The sequence below is a fragment of the Grampus griseus genome, assembly GCF_964374135.1.
Source record: "Grampus griseus genome assembly, chromosome: 20".
NCBI classification, from domain to species: domain Eukaryota; kingdom Metazoa; phylum Chordata; class Mammalia; order Artiodactyla; family Delphinidae; genus Grampus; species Grampus griseus.
This window is the reverse complement of record NC_139014.1, coordinates 47119702-47134506: the sequence shown is the minus strand read 5'-3', so window position 1 is coordinate 47134506 and position 14805 is coordinate 47119702. Positions and strand designations below refer to the sequence as shown.

The 14805-nt window shown below is 45.0% G+C and overlaps 2 protein-coding genes across 4 annotated transcripts; one reads left to right on the top strand and one right to left on the bottom strand.

Moving 5' to 3' along the window:
• Positions 1-101: 101 nt before the first annotated feature.
• On the top strand, positions 102-6280 carry LOC309838116 (uncharacterized protein C17orf114; the record flags this gene model as incomplete). 3 transcript variants are annotated; one of them, XR_014298322.1, is made up of 3 exons in its annotated part: positions 102-190; positions 678-771; positions 6022-6155. XR_014298322.1 is itself a non-coding variant. In XM_082679106.1 (2 exons), the coding sequence occupies 2 exons, from the start codon at positions 5511-5513 to the stop codon at positions 6186-6188; spliced, it is 240 nt and encodes a 79-aa protein (XP_082535232.1). In that variant the 3' UTR covers positions 6189-6280. The 3 variants fall into 3 exon arrangements, 1 of the variants encoding a protein (XP_082535232.1); XR_014298323.1 differs by having other exon boundaries at positions 108-473; XM_082679106.1 differs by lacking the exons at positions 102-190; positions 678-771 and adding an exon at positions 5511-5583 and having other exon boundaries at positions 6022-6280.
• Positions 6281-7779: 1499 nt separating this feature from the next.
• On the bottom strand, positions 7780-9767 carry PSMB6 (proteasome 20S subunit beta 6). Its single transcript, XM_082678508.1, has 6 exons — positions 9653-9767; positions 9162-9229; positions 8702-8833; positions 8457-8586; positions 8111-8255; positions 7780-7985 (listed from the first exon to the last, which is right to left on the bottom strand). Exons 1-6 carry the CDS (start codon positions 9752-9754, stop codon positions 7843-7845), a joined length of 720 nt encoding a protein of 239 aa, XP_082534634.1. The 5' UTR covers positions 9755-9767; the 3' UTR covers positions 7780-7842.
• Between the last annotated feature and the right edge of the window lie 5038 nt (positions 9768-14805).

Sequence of the window (14805 nt, the reverse complement as noted above, 5' to 3'; positions counted from 1 at the left end):
GGCCAGGGCGGGGCGGGCGCTCAGGGCCTGCCCTTGGGGGCGGGACGGCCCCCGGCCTCACCTCCTCCGGATTCTCGTCGGTCCTGTCCCGCCCCCGCCGCCCTCGGCCTGTCCTTGCAGTCCTGCGTGCGGCCTGGGCGCTGGGGCCGCCCTCGGCTCTGCGGGACGGCGCTACCCTCCCCGTGCATCGGTGCGGCGCCGTCTGCCGGGCTGTCAGTCTGTCCCGCGCCGTCGGTCCGTGCAAGCCCGCTCCTCCCTGTGGGCCCTCGGCCCTGCGCACCCTCCTCCGCTCGGGCGCCGGTCCCCCCGGGGCCTCTCCGGCCACCGATCCCGCCAGGGCCCCTGGCGGGACGCGCCTCCGCGGCAGGGACCTGGCTGTGTCCCCTTCCCGGGCCGGCTGAGAACCGCATTGGCATTTGTAGATGGAAGGAATGACGGAAGGCCCGAGGGCTGGTGGCCACAAATTCATTAACGTACGCAAGCTTGCATTCTTTCATTCATTCACTACTTTCTGCGTACTTGCTCCGCGCCAGACTCTGAGCATACAGTAGTGAACAAAACTATCACGGGACTTGCTCTTCTGAAACTAACAGTCTAAGGGAAACAGGAAAAATTTCAGGTTCTAATAGACAAAATATTTCATTTTTTTTTAAAGTAGATTTCTTTATCTCTTCTAGATGGAAGAGTGGGCTGATGGATATTTCTTCACGGACATTTGGGTTGTTTCTAGTTTTTGCCTGCTGCGAATAAAGCTCCTATAAACATTCCTGGGTAAGTCTTTGTGTAGCAATATGTTTTCGTTTCTCTTGGGTAAATAGCTAGGAGTGGAGTTGCTCCATCGTTTTAACTTTTTAAGAAACTAGCCAAACTTGTTTGATCTCTAATTGCACACATTTATATAGAGGCAGGGTGAAGAAAGTGACAAATAAAGGCTATTTTAAAATGGTCATTAAAAAGCACTTTTTAAACAATAGATCTTCATTGGAGTATAATTGCTTCACAATACTGTTAGTTTCTGTTGCACAACAAAATGAATCAGCCACATGCATACACATGTCCCCATATCCCCTCCCTCTTGAGCCTCCCTCCCATCTTCCCTATCCCACCCCTCTAGGTCATGGCAAAGCACTGAGCCGATCTCCCTGTGCTCTGCTGCTTCCCACCAGCCAACTATTTTACATTCGGTAGTGTATATATGTCGATTCTACTCTCACTTCGCCCCAGCTTCACCCTCCCACCCCAAGTCCTCAAGTCCATTCTCTATGTCTACCTCTTTATTCCTGCCCTGCAACTAGGTTCATCAGTGCCATTTTTTTTTTAAGATTCCATATATATGCATTAGCATATGGTATTTGTTTTTCTCTTTCTGACTTACTTCACTCTGTATGACAGACGCTAGGTCCATCCACCTCACTACAAATAACTCAATTTCTTTCCTTTTTTGGCTGAGTAATATTCCATTGTATATATGTGCCACATCTTCTTTATCCATTCATCTGTCAGTGGACATTTAGGTTGGTTCAATGCCCTGGCTATTGTAAATAGTGCTGCAATGAACATTGTGGTACATGTCTCTTTTTGAATTACGTTTTTCTCAGGGTATATGCCCAGTAGTGGGATTGCTGGGTCATATAGTAGTTCTATTTTTAGTTTTTTAAGGAACCTCCATACTGTTTTCCATAGTGGTTGTATCAATTTACATTCCCACCAACAGTGCAGGAAGGTTTCCTTTTCACCACACCCTTTGCAGCATTTATTGTTTCTAGATTTTTTGATAATGACCGTTCTGATCGGTGTGAGGTGATACCTCATTGTAGTTTTGATTTGCATTTCTCTAATAATTAGTGATGTTGAGCATCTTTTCATGTGCCTCTTGGCCACCTGTATGTCTTCTTTGGTGAAATGTCTATTTAGGTCTTCCGCCCATTTTTAAACTGGATTATTTGTTTTTTTGATATTGAGTCACATGAGCTGTTTGTATATTTTGGAGATTAATCCTTTGTCTGTTGTTTCATTTGCAAATATTTTCTCCCATTCTGAGGGTCGTCTTTTTGTCTTGTTTATGGTTTCCTTTGCCGTGCAAAAGCTTTGAAGTTGAATTAAGTCCCATTTGTTTATTTTTGTTTTTATTTCCGTTACTCTAGGAGGTGGGTCAAAAAAGATCTTGCTGTGGTTTATGTCAAAGAGGGTTTTTCCTATGTTTTCCTCTAAGAGTTTTATAGTGTCTGGTCTTACATTTAAGTCTTTAATCCATTTGCAGTTTATTTTTGTGTATGGTGTTAGGTAGCGTTCTAATTTCATTCTTTTACATGTAGCTGTCCAGTTTTCCCAGAACCACTTATTGAAGAGGCTGTCTTTTGTCCATTGTATGTTCTTGCCTCCTTTGTCATAAATTAGGTGCCCATATGTGTGTGGGTTTATCTCTCTGGGCACTCTATCCTGTATCATTGGTCTATATTTCTGTTTTTGTGCCAGTACCATACTGTCTTGATTACTGTAGCTTTGTGGTATAGTTTAAAGTCAGGGAGCCTGATTCCTCCAACTCTGAAAAAGCACTTTTTAAATAAGTGAAATATTTTAAGATGGGGGTAAAAGAAACTGCCAAACTGTTTTCCAAAATGGTTGTTGTGTTTTACATTTCCAAAATCTATGTATGATAATTCCATTTGTTCTGCAGCATGGCCAACGTTTGATATTGTCTATCTTTTTAGTGTTAGCCATGCTAATAAGTGTAAAATAGTACATCATCATAGTTTTATTTGCATTTCTCTGATGACTAATGATGTTGACCATGTTTCATGTGCTTATTGACCATTTTTATATCTCTTTTTAAGTGTTCAATTCTTTCACTAATTTTTTAAAAAAACATGTTATTTGTCTTATTATTGATTTGTAAGAGTTCTTTATATATTTTGGATACAAATCCTTCATCAGATATATGTATTGCAAATATTTTCACCCAGAATGTGCCTTGTTTTTTTAAAATAATGGTGCCTTTTGGGAATTCCCTGTTGGTCCAGTAGGACTTGGCTCTTTCACTGCTGGGGCCCAGCCACTCAGCGTGGCCAAAATAAATAAATAAATAAAATAACGGTGCCTTTTGAAAAGCAGAGGTTTTTTATTTTGATTAATTTGTGGCCTGTAGACTATTACTCAGCAATAAAAATGAATAAAGTGTAAAATGGTACAGCCACCTCGGAAACAGTTTCAAAATGTTAAGCGTAGAGTTACCATGTGGCCCAGCAATTCCACTCCTAAGTATATGCCAAAAGAACTGAAAATGTATGCCCTCACAAAAACTTGTACATGAATGTCCACAGTAGTATTATTCAAATAGCGAAAAAGTAGACACAAACCAAAATGTCCATCAAGTAATGAATAGATAAACAAAATGTGGTGTATCCCTACCATGGAATATTATTCAGCCATAAAAAGGAATGATGTACTGATACATGCTACAACAGGGATGGACCTTGAAACATTATGCTAAGCGAAAGAAGCCAGACACAAAGGACCACATATTATATGATTCCATTGCTATGAAATGTCCAGAATAAGTAAATCCAAAGAGACCATAGCTGGGACAGTAGCTGGGGAGAAGGACAGGGGAGTGACTGCTAATGGGTACAGGGTTTCTCTTGAGGGTGATGAGAAGGTTATAACATTAGCTGTGATCGTTGCACACCTCTGTGAATATAGTAAAAAACCACTGAATTGTAGACTTTAAAGGGTGAATTTTATGGTGCATGAATTATTTCTCAATAAAGTTGTTATTACAAAAAATACAAACTGTTAATACATACAACACGGGTGAATTTCAAAACCATTATGCTGAAAGAAGCGTACACAAAAGAGTAGTACTATATGATTCCATTAATATAAAGTTCTGGAACAGAAAAACCAATCTATAGTGATGGAAATCAGATCAGTAGTTGCCTGTGGCAGGGAGTGGGGAAAAAGAGGGAGAGTAAAGGCCACACAGGGAACTTGGTGATGGAGATGTCCTATATCTTGATTCGGGTGGTGATTACATGGGTGTATGCATTTGTCAAAACTCATAGAACTGTACACTAAGATGTGTGCATTAAATTGTATGTAAATTTTTACTTCCATAAAGTTAATTTAAAAAACAGATTTTCCAATATAAAATAAAAATTAAATTTAAAAAGAAATAAAATAAAATAACAGATTTCAGTCAGGCAGCATAGTCAGCAGTGCTTTCCAACCTTTCCCACATCATGATACCCTTAGGGAATGATAATATAGCTCTTGGAGGGCATTTAGGGTCCTTGGTTAGCATACTGTGGACCTGAGGCTCCCAGCCCGGGCTCTGGCTGCCTTAAACCTGGCTGAGGGCAATACCTGTCAGGAACATGCTTGGGAAGCTCAGTGTGGCAGTTAACAGAGTGGACTCTGGGGTCAGACTGAAGAGGGTGAGGGAAAGTACTGCTCTTCTGATAACTGCCTGTGTGACCTTGGGCAAGCTACCTAATCTCCCAGTGCCTCTGATTCCTCATCTCTGAGATCAGCATAATAATAACACTTACTTTAAAAGATCATTGACGTTAAAAAGAAAAAGGGACTTCCCTGGTGGTCCAGTGGTTCAGACTCCCAATGCAGGGGGCATGGATTCAGTCCCTGGTCCGGGAACAAATACTCCACATGCTGCACGGCGTGGCCACACACACACACACAAAAATCATTGACACGATCAAGTGAGATAACGTAAAAGTCCCTAGAATCTACCTGGCACAGCATAATTAATCAATTACAACTATTTTCATAAAAGGGGTCGAGAGCTACTGGACCATTTGAGAACATCACATTTCCCTAACTAGTAAAGTTTCTTGTTCTAAAAAAATAAACTATTCTTTAAATTTTTTACATCTTGGGCATTCTAAATACAAATGAATCTCATTCTAAAATATAAATGAGGGACTTCCCTGGTGGTCCAGTGGCTAAGACTCTGCGCTCCCAATGCAGAGGGCCCGGGTTCAATCCCTGGTCAGAGAACTAGATCCCACAGGTCGCAACTAAAAGATCCCGCACGCGGAAACGAAGATTCCCACATGGCGCAACTAAGACCCGGCACAGCCAAATAAATAAATATTAACAAAAAATAAAATAAAATACAAATGAATCCCCAGCAGGGTCCAGCCTGGCACCCTTGTCGTCTGGCATTGCTACGATGAATTTTCACTGCGTCTGTCTGTGCCGGCACTTGTGTGTCTGTCTCTACCATGCCTCCCCTCCTAGTCTCCTCCTGCTTCTCCGTGGGGATCAGAGACGACCCCAAAATTAAGGGGGTACAAAAGGATAGGCGTTTGAGTGGGGGATCCCCCACCCCTTCCCTCCTCCCTCTTCTCCCCCTTCCATCTCCTGGCGCCTGTAATCACCAGGCGGTCTGAGGCTAAGTGGTAGTTTTGCCCACAGTGGAGGGGCTTGGAAACCACACCCCTCCTAGGGCGCTCCTGGCCATTGTCTGCATCCCAGTCTCGTCCATTATTGAGATGGATCTGAAGGGGGCATGGTGTTTCCCATGGTGTGGGTGCCGGAGACAGCGGGGGACTGAAAGAGGAGCAGGTACAGGGGAGACAGAGGAAAAGGTGGGCTGCCAGGCAGACAGACAAACTGCACTGGGGAGAAAGGTAAATGCTCAAATCAGGGAAGGGAAAAGGATAATCTGCCCCCTGGGCGGGAGGTGGATTTATCACTTCGCCAAAGGATTGGCTAAACACTTTGCAGGGCCCAGTGCGAAATGGAGAAGTGGGACCCCCTTATTAAAAAAATTATTAAGAATTTCAAGACAGTGACAGCAGAGCATTACACCAAGCACGAGGGCCCTTCTGAGTGTGGCCCCGTGTCCAGTGCATAGGTCACAGGCCAGGGAAGACAGCCCTGCTGCCAACGTCCCCTCTCCTCTCCCTGCTGATGCTAGCGACACTCACCCCCTAGGTTCCCTGGCCTCTTTCCTCCTCCTGACACACAACTCCTTTCTTCCCCCTCCAATCTCCCTTTTAGGCCTGGATCCAGCTGCCCCCCCAGATCCAGATCCCAGCCCAGCTGTAGCCTCCATCGTGGCTGAGGGAGGGTCCCTTGGGTCTGGCGCCTACTTCAGCAGGAAAGCCCGTCTCTCCTTCCGCCACCAGCTGCATGACATAGCATCGGCCAACGACTCCACCATTTGAAGGGGACAACCAAGGGCTGAACTTCCAGGAGGCCTTGGCAACCTTCCTTCCCCCGCCTTCTCAGTCATCCCAGTGTCCAGCTCCCTCAGATCCCTCATGACCTTCTTATTAAATACACTGAGAATTGCCAAGTGCTGTGTGTATGTGCATGTTTTGGAGAGGAGATGGGGACGACACCAGGGCTGTTATGGGGCTGAGGTGGGAAGTGCAGCATGAGGTGGGAGTGAGGACGCAGGATTGGGGAACAGGAGGCAGCTGATCTCATGCGGCGCCCAGGTGTGCCTAGCAGGAAGTAGGTTTGCTGAAATCAAGCTTCAGAGTTGAGTGTGGTGAGAGCAGTTTGGAGCGGGTGCGGGGTAGGCAGGACAGCAGATGGGGCTAGGGAGCGTATTCGTTCAATGACTATCAAATGTCCACTCCCTGCCAGGCCATTGAAAATATATCAGTGAATCAAGCACAAGGAATTCTCTCTTCTCACTGAATCTGCTTTCTGGTAGGGGAGGCAGACAATAAATAAATAAGCACGGTAATAGGAGACAGCGGTAAGTACTGCTACGAAGAAAATTAAACAGGTAATGTGAGAGCAGGGTGGAGGAGGGTGGTTTCTTAAAATTCAAGTGGCCAGGAAAGGCCTTTCTGTTGAGGGATGGAGAGTTCTCAGGATTTTGGAGTACAAGGGAAAGAGGAATCAAAGATGCCTTGAGACAGGGAGGACCGGGAGAACAGGTTTTGCAGAAAATCAAAAGTTCCGCATTGGTTCTTTTGAGACACACATTTGGGGTGAGAGATCCTTCTTCACTTAATTCAGGACCTCACCAACTCCTTAGGAAGCCTCCTCTGTACCCCCCAAAATCCTCCAGGGTAGGATTATATTCTAGAACCAGGTTTTCAAATGTGGCTTCCACAGTTCCCTTATCCATAGACTGGAGAAATGTAGATTAGGGCAAGACTGTCGGTCACTGTCAATGAGCACTTGGCTGGAGTGGGGACCGTCTTGCAGGGGCCAGAGCCAGCTCTCAGTTTCTCATCCGGGGGGCTGAAAGGTAACTTCCCATCACCTCCCCATGGGAATGGTGGCTTCTGGAGCCAACCCACAGCACTCCCAGTGGCCGCCCTCTCCCACTCAAGGTCAAACTTAAACTCCATGTGCACCAAGGTCCAACTTCCTCCCAAAAGCCAAAGAAGTCACACTGCTGCTTCTGACAAGATGAGGTAACAGAGGTGACTGTGAAGAGAGGGGACTGTGAACCTGGGTCGGACATGTGGAGTCCTTCTGACTTTAGGGCCAGTAGCCTCCCAGGAGGCAGGAGGCAGGCTGAGGGGAGGTGACTCCAGTCTCTCTCAGAATTCTGAGTTCCCCCTTAGGCTTAAACAGGGAGGGGAGTGGGTCATTTGCTGGGAGCCCCTACACCAACCACACTAGTGTCACAGAGACCTGGATATGGTAACGAAAGTGTGGGGCATGATGGCCTGGAGAAGGGTCCTCTCCAGCTCCCTCAGGGCAGTGGTTTATACAAACAGAAATGGGCCAGAGAAGTTCAGGCTTGAGGTTAAGAAAAGAACCCCAAAGCACACAGGTTCTCACTGACAAACTATTTATTGAATTTTGTCATCAGTATGGGATGTCTCTTGTTGTATCTTAGAATCCTAGGATTCAGGGATGTGGTAAAGTGGCAATGGTGAATTTGGGAATCTGGTCTCCCAAAAGTACCTGCCGCTCTACCCCTGATTCCGCAATGGCTGCCAGGCGGATCACCCCTCCGCTGGAGCCATCCCGCTCCATGGCCAAAGCGAGAGCTGTGGAGAAAAGAAGAGAGTTGGGATTGGAGTCAGATGCTGGGATTGTGGCAAGGAAAGAGGAATGCTGGCCTGGCTCGAGTATGGGGGTTTATGCTCACAGACCCAGAAGCCGCAGTTCTCACCATTGGCAGTGAATTGCAGACATTCTTCCTTGGTCATGCCCTCCCGGTAGGTAGCATCGACATAGCCATAGATATAGGAACTCCCGGAGCCCCCGATGGCAAAGGACTGTCTTACCATCATACCCCCCATGGGTACCGAATACACCTGCCAGACGGAGGGAGGAGAAGAGTGTCACCATTTGTACCCTCCCCACAACACACATATGTTCGCCTGTCCACTGCGGAACTGGTATGTGAAAAGTTAATAGTAAGTGATGTAGAGACTGGAAAGAGAACTAGAAAATGCCTGCGGTGGGGAGAGAATGAAAGGCATGGTTCCAATGTTCTCGGGGTGGTGGTATCTGACCTGCCCCCCTTCTTGGGGGTCCCAGCCCGCAATGATGATTCCTGCCATCAGGTCTTCTCGGTATCGGTAACACATCTCCTTAAAGAGGCTGGCTGCCGTGTGTACCAGTGGAGGCTCATTCAGCTCGATGCTAGAGGGTGAAGGGAGTCATAGGGAAGGCAGTGTCAGGACCTGGAAGTCAGACTATTCCGCTCCTCAGGTCCCAACTCCTTTCAGATACTTGCTCCCCCAATGCCCACAAGTACCTGTGGAAACCAAGCTGATAAGTGACTGCGTCAGCTACTGCCTGGGTATCAGCTGCTGAGCCTGAGCGGCAGCAAAATATACGGTCGTGAATAGGGGTCAGCTTGTCAGTCACTCGATTGGCGATGTACGACCTGCAGGATAGCAGAATAGTGAGGGAAGGACCCCATCTGTCTCCCACTTTCATCTTTTACCATCCACTCCCTCAACAGGAATTCCAGTATTTCCTGTTAGTTCTCATCTAAACTGAAGCAGGCTGGAGAACAAACTTTTGCAAGAAGTTCACCAAAAGGTGGAGAGAACTACGAAGCAGTAGAAGCTGGAACAAATCCTTATCTCCCGGGAGGGGCGAAACCTCCCTTCCCACAGTAGTCTATGGAGGGTAAGGATGGGCTGGCAGGCAAGGAAGGAAGGAAGGGAAAGACGGGAAGAAGACCTTTCACATATCTGTCCTGAGCTCACCCAGTGGTTGTTCTGGAGTCGGCTCCTAGAACCACGCCCCCTTCAAATTGCACGGCCATGATAGTGGTCTGGAGAAAGAGGAGAAAGGGGTGAGTCTGGGCCTCTCCATATTCTCCAGCATACACAAACCTTAATGATCCGTCTATCCAGTCCCTAGAGTATAAGAAAAGTCGTGCGCCACCAACACATCGTCAAATCTCATGGGGTTCTCAATAACCCGCAGAATACCAGAAATTCAATCTTCAAGTTCCCAAAGGCCCACTCTGACCTTAAGCTTTCGTCCTGCAAGATTCCAGAATTCCACGCTTCAGCCTACCTTCCACCTCCTCCCACACCACTCCTGCGTCCTTAGGATACCCTTCCCCTGCCTGACAGCATCACACAGACCACCTCTCTTCCCCGCCCCTCCAGTTCTCCCAACCCACTCCAGCCTTATCTTTCCATCGCTTCAATCCCTGTGCATATCTCGTGAACCCCGAGTCCTTCCTTACCCCTGTTGAGACTTCTCGGTTTTCCCAGTCGGGGGTAATGGCCTCAGGCCCCCAGGCTGGTGCTGGCCGCGCTCCCCGAGCAGCTACTAAGGTGGCCGCCATCTTCCTCCTCCGGTACGGCCACAAAGCAACTGTCGTAAAGCGCTCCGTCACCCTCTTTAGTCGTGCTCTGAGGCCTTCTGGGGGCGAAGCTGCGCCACGGTTGACGGCAGAAAGGAAAAGAAATGTGTAGTGAACCTTCTTTGCGACCGTGAGAGCTTGATGGCAGCGTGGGTGGCAAACAAAGAAACAAGAAACAAACAAACAAAAAAACCCAAACAACAAACAGATCCAAACCGTCTGGAAAAACTACGTTCCTATCGGTATACGCGGGACTGATCGGAGTTGCGATTCAAAGAGGCTTCAGGATAGACTTGAGCGTCTCCGATTTAGAATGACCGCACTATGTTTTCATTTCTCTTAGGTATATACTTAGGCGTATACACTAGGAGTGAAATTGTTAGGTCATTTAGTAAATTTTTGTTTAACATTTTAAGGAACTGACAGCTTTTCCACAGCAGCTGCCTCGTTTTACATCCTCACCAGCCATGAATGAGGATTCCGATTTCTCCACTTCCTAATTCTTGTGGTGCATTTTTAATTTTACCCATCCTAGTGGGTGTGAAGTGATATCTTGTGGGGTTGTTGTTGTTGTTTTTGCTTTTCCCTGTGATGAGTGACATTGAACATATTTTCATGCGCTGATTGACCATTTGTATATCTTCTTTTGAAAAATACCTATTTAAGTCCTTTGCCTGTTTTAAAATTGGGTTATCTTTTTATTGTTGAGTTATGCGGGGTTTTTTTTCCCCTTCACGAGCAAAGCATCAAACTTTTTCTTTTCTTTTTTTTTCTTTTGCCGCATCGCGCGGCTTGTGGGATCCTAGTTCCCCCACCAGGGACTAAACCCCGGGCCCCTGCAGTGAAAGCCCAGAATCCTAACCACTCGGTCACTAGGGAACTCCCAACATCAAACTTTTTAAAAAATTGAAGTATAGTTGATTTACAATATTGTGTTAGTTTCAGGTGTATAGCAAAGTGATTAAGATATATATATATATATATTTCCATTATAGGCTATTACAAGATATATGAGTATAGCTCCCTGTGCTATACAGTAAATCATTGTTGTTTATCTATTTTATGTATAGTACTTTGCATCTGTTAATCCCATAATCCTAATTGTTCTTTTTATATTCTACATACTACACCTTTATCAGACATACAATTTGCAAATATTTTCTCCCATTCCATGGACTGTCTCCTCACTTTCTTTTCTTTTTTTTAAAGTTAATTAATTTATTTATTTTCGGCTGCATTGGGTTTTCATTGCTGCGTATGGGCTTTATCTTAGTTGCAGCTTAGTTGCTCCGCGACATGTGGGATCTTCCCAGACCAGGGCTCAAACCTGTGTCCCCTGCATTGGCAGGCAGATTCTTAATCACTGCGCCACCAGGGAAGTCCCAGATTTTGTACTTATTCTTGAGTCAGGTTTGGTAGTGTGTGTCTTTTTAGGAATTTGTCCATTTTATTTAGGTTATCTACTTTATTGGCCTACAGTTGTTTACAGTATTTCCTTATAATACTTTTTATTTCTGTAAGATCGTTAGTAATGTTTCCTCTTTTTTTTTTTTTTTTGCAGGATCTCAGTTCCTGACCAGGGATTGAACCCGGGCCACAGAAGTGAAAGCCTGGAATCCTAACCACTAGGCCATCAGGGAACACCCGCTCTTTCTTCTTTTTTTTTTTTTTAATTAATTTATTTATTGGCTGTGTTGGGTCTTTGTTGCTGTGCACGGGCTTTCTCTAGTTGTGGCGAGCGGGGGCTACTCTTCGTTGTGGTGTGCAGGCTTCTCATTGCAGCGGCTTTTGTTTGTTGCGGAGCACAGGCTCTAGACACGCAGGCTGCAGTAATCGTGGCATGCGGGCTCAGTAGTTGTGGCTTGCAGGCTCTACAGCGCAGTCTCAGTAGTTGTGGCACTCAGGCCTAGTTGATCTGCGGCATGTGGGATCTTCCTGGACCAGGGCTCGAACCTCTGTCCCCTGCATTGGCTGGCGGATTCTTAACCACTGCGCTACCAGAGAAGTCCCTCATTTTTTTTTTAATACTCTTTTGTATTTTCTTCTATAAACTCTTTTTTTTTTGGCTGCATTGGGTCTTCATTGCTGCGTGTGTGCTTTCTCTAGTTGTGGCGAGCGGGGGCTACTCTTCGTTGTGGTGTGCGGGCTTCTCATTGCGATGGCTTCTCTTGTTGCGGAGCACAGGCTCTAGGCACACAGGCTTCAGTAGTGGCAGCACACAGGCTCAGTAGTTGTGGCTCACAGGCTCTAGAGTGCAGGCTCAGTAGTTGTGGTGCATGGGCTTAGTTGCTCCACAGCATCCCCTCTTTCATTTTTGATTTTAGTAATTTGAGTCTTCTCTCTCTTTTTCTTGGTCAGTCTAGCTAAAGGTTCGTCAATCTTAGTGGTCTTTTCAAAGAGCCAACTTTTGTTTTAGTTGATTCTATTGTTTTTCTGTTTTCTATTTCATTTATTTGCACCCTAATCTTTATTATTTCCTTCCTTCTACTTTCTTTAGATTTAGTTTGCTCTCCTTTTTCTTTTCTTTTCTTTTTTCTTTTCAGCTGTGACACGTGGCTTGCAGGATCTTAGTTCCTCAAGCAAGGACTGAACCCAGGCCCCATGCAGTGGAAGCGGGGAGTCCTAACCACTGGACTGCCAGGGAATTCCCTGCTTTTCTTTTTCTAGTTTATTAAGGTAGAAGGTTAAGCTGTTGATTTGAGATCTTTCTTCATTTTTAATATAGGCATTCATAGCTACACGTTTCCTTCTGAGCACTGCTTATGCTGTATCCCAAGTTTTGGTATGTTTTGTTTTCATTTTCACTAACCTCAAAATAGTTTCCCTGTGATTTCTTCTTTGACCCAGTGGTTGGTTAGGAAAATTCACATACTTGTGAATTTTCTAAATTCCCTTTTGCTATTGATTTCTAATTTCACTACAGTTTAGTTGGAGAATATTTTGTGACTTCAACCTTTTTAAATTAATTGAGACTTTTTTGTGGCCTACCCTATGGTCCATCCTGGAGAATGTTGCATGTGCGCTTGAGAAGAATGTGTATTTTGCTGTTACTGTGTGGAGTAGTCCTCCTATGAACCTGCCATACTATTTCTACATACTGCAGCTGGAGCTGGTGTTTTTTTTTTTTTTTAAGTATTTATTTATTTGCCACGTAGGGTCTTAGTTGTGTCACGCAGGATCTTTCGTTGTGGTGCGTGGTCTTCTCTCTAATTGTGGTGTGCAGGCTCCAGAATGCACGGATTCCAGAGCACAGGGGCTCATTAGTTGTGGCGGGTAGGCTCTGTAGTTGCAGCACGTGGGTTTAGTTGCCCCGCGGCATGTGGGATCTTAGTTCGCTGACCAGGGATTGAACCAGAGTCCCCTGCATTGCAAGATGGATTCTTAACCACTGGACCACCAGAGAATCCCTGGAGCTGGTGTTTTGAATTGAAAATATGATCCAGACAATCCCCCACTTAAAATTAACTCTCAAGATAAAGTCCTGTCTCTGTAACATAGTTTATAAGGCCCTTCATGTACTCACTCCTGCCCACCTGTCTGGAATCACATCTCTTATTTACTTCTAAATTTTTTATTGTAATAAAATATAAATAACATAAAATTTAGCATTTTAACCATTTTTGGTGTACAATTCAGTAGCATGAAGTACATTTACTTTGTTGTGCAATCCCCTCTTTTCTTTTTGACACTCTTGTCTCCAGCCATCTGAACTATTTTTAGTGCTCATACATTCATTCAACAAAAGCTGTTGAATGTCTACTGGGTGCCAGGCACAGTTTGAGGCACTGGAAGTACATCAGGGAACAAAGTAGACAGAAATTCCTAGCCCCATGGAACTTACATGTATTAAGGGAGACAAAAAAGTAAGTGCAATATACAGCATGTTAAATAGTGAATCATATTAAGAAGAAAAAGCAAAGAAGGGAGATAGGAAGATGTGTGTGTGTGTGTGTGTGTGTGTGTGTGTGTTCAAATTTTAGAAAGAATAAGCAGGGAAGGTCTCACTGGAGAGACATTTAAATAAAGACCAGAAGGAAGGAGGGAAGTCATTTGTATATTTTGGGGAAAAGCATTCTGGACAGAGGGAAGATCAAGTGCAAAGTCATGAGGCAGGATCATGCCTGACATATTCAATGAATATTGACGAGGTCAGTTTGGCTAGTGCAATCAGATCACATAGGGCCTTTGAGAAGCTTTTCATCATTCTCAACTGAAAATATGATCCAGAAAATTTCCTGCAATAGGAAGCCATTGGAAAGTTTTGAGCAGGGAAGTGACATGATATGCTTTATATTTTAAAGATCACTTTGGCTGCTCTATTGAAAATACACTGTAGGGACGCAAAGTATGGAAGAGAGAAACAATTAGGAGGCTATTGCAATAATCCAGGTGATAGATGAAGTTGACTTGACAAGGTTGGTAGCAGTGGAGATAGTGAGAAATAGATTCTGACTGCTTGGAGGTGGGTACGATGAAAGAGAAACCAAAGAGTCAGGATGATTGCAAGGATTTTGGCTTAAGGACTTGGAAGAATGGAATTGTCGTTTGCTGAGCTAGCGAGGACTGTGGAGTATTTTGGGAGGAGAGAATATTGGAAGCTCAGTTTTGGACTTGTTAAGTTTGCTGTCTCTAGTTGAAATCCAAGTGGAGATGTGGAATAAGGAAGTGATATATAGTATTCTGGAGTCCAGGGGAAAGTGGGTTGGAGTTATAATTTGGGAATTATCAGTGTGTAACTTTACTATTGTGGGAGTGGAGTCATTTAATAAACATACATTACTGAGCTGAGCACCTGCTTGGTGTGAGGCAAGACGCACAGGTTTTAGCCTTGGGTAGTTGACAGGAAAGGGTGTCATTTATTGAGATAGGAAACACAAGAAGAGGTGCAGTTCTGGAAGGAGGTGACTGGATTCGTGTTGGATGTGTTGCATTTGTGGTGTCTGTGGAGGTGTCCGGGAAAGAGTTTGCTTTATGGGGGCTGCAGCTCAGGGGACAGGTCTGGTCTGGAGACTTGGCACGTAGTTGGCAACTGA